This window comes from Rattus rattus, chromosome 7 (genome assembly GCF_011064425.1).
Source record: "Rattus rattus isolate New Zealand chromosome 7, Rrattus_CSIRO_v1, whole genome shotgun sequence".
Classification (NCBI taxonomy): Eukaryota; Metazoa; Chordata; class Mammalia; order Rodentia; family Muridae; genus Rattus; species Rattus rattus.
In genome coordinates, this window is record NC_046160.1 from 122,045,973 (window position 1) to 122,048,107 (window position 2,135).

A 2,135-nucleotide genomic window follows, 5' to 3' on the forward strand; every position below is an offset into this window, starting at 1 on the left:
TAACCTTCATAAGGTTGAATTTAAGGTTATTTGCTTGTACTTTTGTTTTGGAATATCCTGGCCTTGCTGTAGTTGGATAGCTGGGCTACTGTGAGACCACACTACATTGGTTGTTGTTAATATTGTTCTAATGCTGGCCTCTGGTCATTTGGATATTGCATTAATAGAAGTTTAGTTACCAGGTTCAGGGTTTATGTTTGATAACTTAATTTTCTCTTTAGGTTTCTGTTTCTGCTGTAGTCTTCTTTTTGTGTAGCCTCTTCTTCTGGTGGTCAGAGTCTTCTGGTTCAATAAGGTGCACCCATTGTGATTTTCTGGCTCCTATATAGCCTCTAGGTAACTGGAATTCAGATGAATGAAATAGTAACTAGAGAGTTCTGGTTTGCTTTCTAGGGCTTCTAGTAATCTAGTAGTCATGAGAAGAGTAGATTTCTGCTGAGATTTTTGTTTGTTTGTTTGTTTGTTTTATTTTATTTTATTTGCTCGAATATAGAGAGTTATAGATGTGGTGAAATTGAAGAAATCTGAGTATAACTTAAGGATTTATGTTGAGCTGTGTGTATTATATTTACTGTAGATCTTAGCAGCAGTGTGTCTTCTATATCAGGAGTCTTGTGGCAGAGTTTTGGCTAACAACTGTTTTTTCCCTTCTCTGAAGAAGATTTACAATGTTTGGTGTGTGTTGTATGCCCCCTGTTGGTTCATAGTAGCTCTACAGGGAGGTTTACGTCTGGCCTTACACTGAAGACTCCACACTGTGTCTCGCACAGTAATACGTGGCTGTGTCCTCAGTAGTCACAGAGGTCAACTGCAGGAAGAACTGATTCTTGGATGTGTCTCTTGTAATGGAGATTCGACTTTTGAGCGATGGGTTGTAGTTAGTGCTACCACTGTAGCTTATGTATCCCATCCACTCCATTTTATTTCCTGGGAACTTCCGGATCCAGCTCCAATCATAACCACTGGTAATGGTGTAACCAGTGACAGAACAGGTGAGGGAGAGTGACTGTGAGGGTTTCACAAGGCCAGGTCCTGACTCCTGCAGCTGTATCTCGGACAGGATACCTTCAGACAATAAGAGACAATTCTGTTAATCATATATTTAAGAAAGAGAACCCTCAAGAACACTTGTATGAATAGGCAACACTCACCAGGAAGGGCTGTCAACAGGTACAAAAGACTCAACATTCTCATCTTTTAGGCTACACCTTCTTTGCTTCAGAGATCAGCCTCTCATGAGAGATATGTAAGGTAGGCCTGCCCAGAAGGGGAATTTAACTTAGAGCTAGAAGATGCATTTGCATGTGGGAGCCAGCCTGGCCTTCATAATTGGGAAAGGTGTCTAGTGAATGCACGTAGTTATTAAAATAAGGCAACCACTGTCACTGGCTTCCTATAACATGAGTCTGGAATTAGAGTGCATGAGGACTGCAGGAACGACAGGAAACATAGCTAGACATAAGCCCATCCTTCCTATCCTAGAACAACCTCCCCACAGACACATTTCTGCTCTTGTGTTTTTTCTGTCTCAAGTCATTACCAACCTTCCTTTCATACTTGGATTCCTGACTTCTGGTTTTCCTATTAATAAGTCCACATTGGGGGTTGGGGATTTAGCTCAGTGGTAGAGCGCTTGCCTAGCAATCGCAAGGTCCTGGGTTAGGTTCCCAGCTCCAAAAAAAAAAAAAAAAAAAAAGTCCACACTGTTCCTAATTTTCTTCTTTCTTCCTCCCCATAATATGTACTATCATCTTTCCTAGACCTTGTACTCTCTCTTTTGTTGTTCCTCATATGTTCTGGAATCTTTCTAATACAGAGTCCATAGCCGTATGCACGGGAGTGATATTGGCAGAACACATTACATTTGTCATTTTACCTTTTGGGGTAACTTAATGTCATAATTCCTTCAGAACTACAACAGGTTAAACCAAGCATACATTATATCTCCACTCTCACCATTAATCATTATCATCATCTCATTTCTGTCCTCAATAAATGTCATTGGATTAGATGAAATATCTAACTACATTATTTATTTAATCTTTCCTGATAGATGAGCACATTGAAAACTTGAAAATGTACTTAGTATTCATTTGTTTCATCCTCTTGTTCCAATACTCAAAGAATCTGGAAAA

At 39.7% G+C, this 2,135-nt stretch overlaps 1 gene segment (V, D, J or C); it reads right to left on the bottom strand.

The window, feature by feature from the left end:
- Positions 1–736: 736 nt before the first annotated feature.
- LOC116906242 lies at positions 737–1,237 on the bottom strand. The segment is given in 2 exon segments: positions 737–1,065; positions 1,152–1,237. Coding segments are annotated over 2 exon segments (372 nt in total).
- Positions 1,238–2,135: the final 898 nt, after the last annotated feature.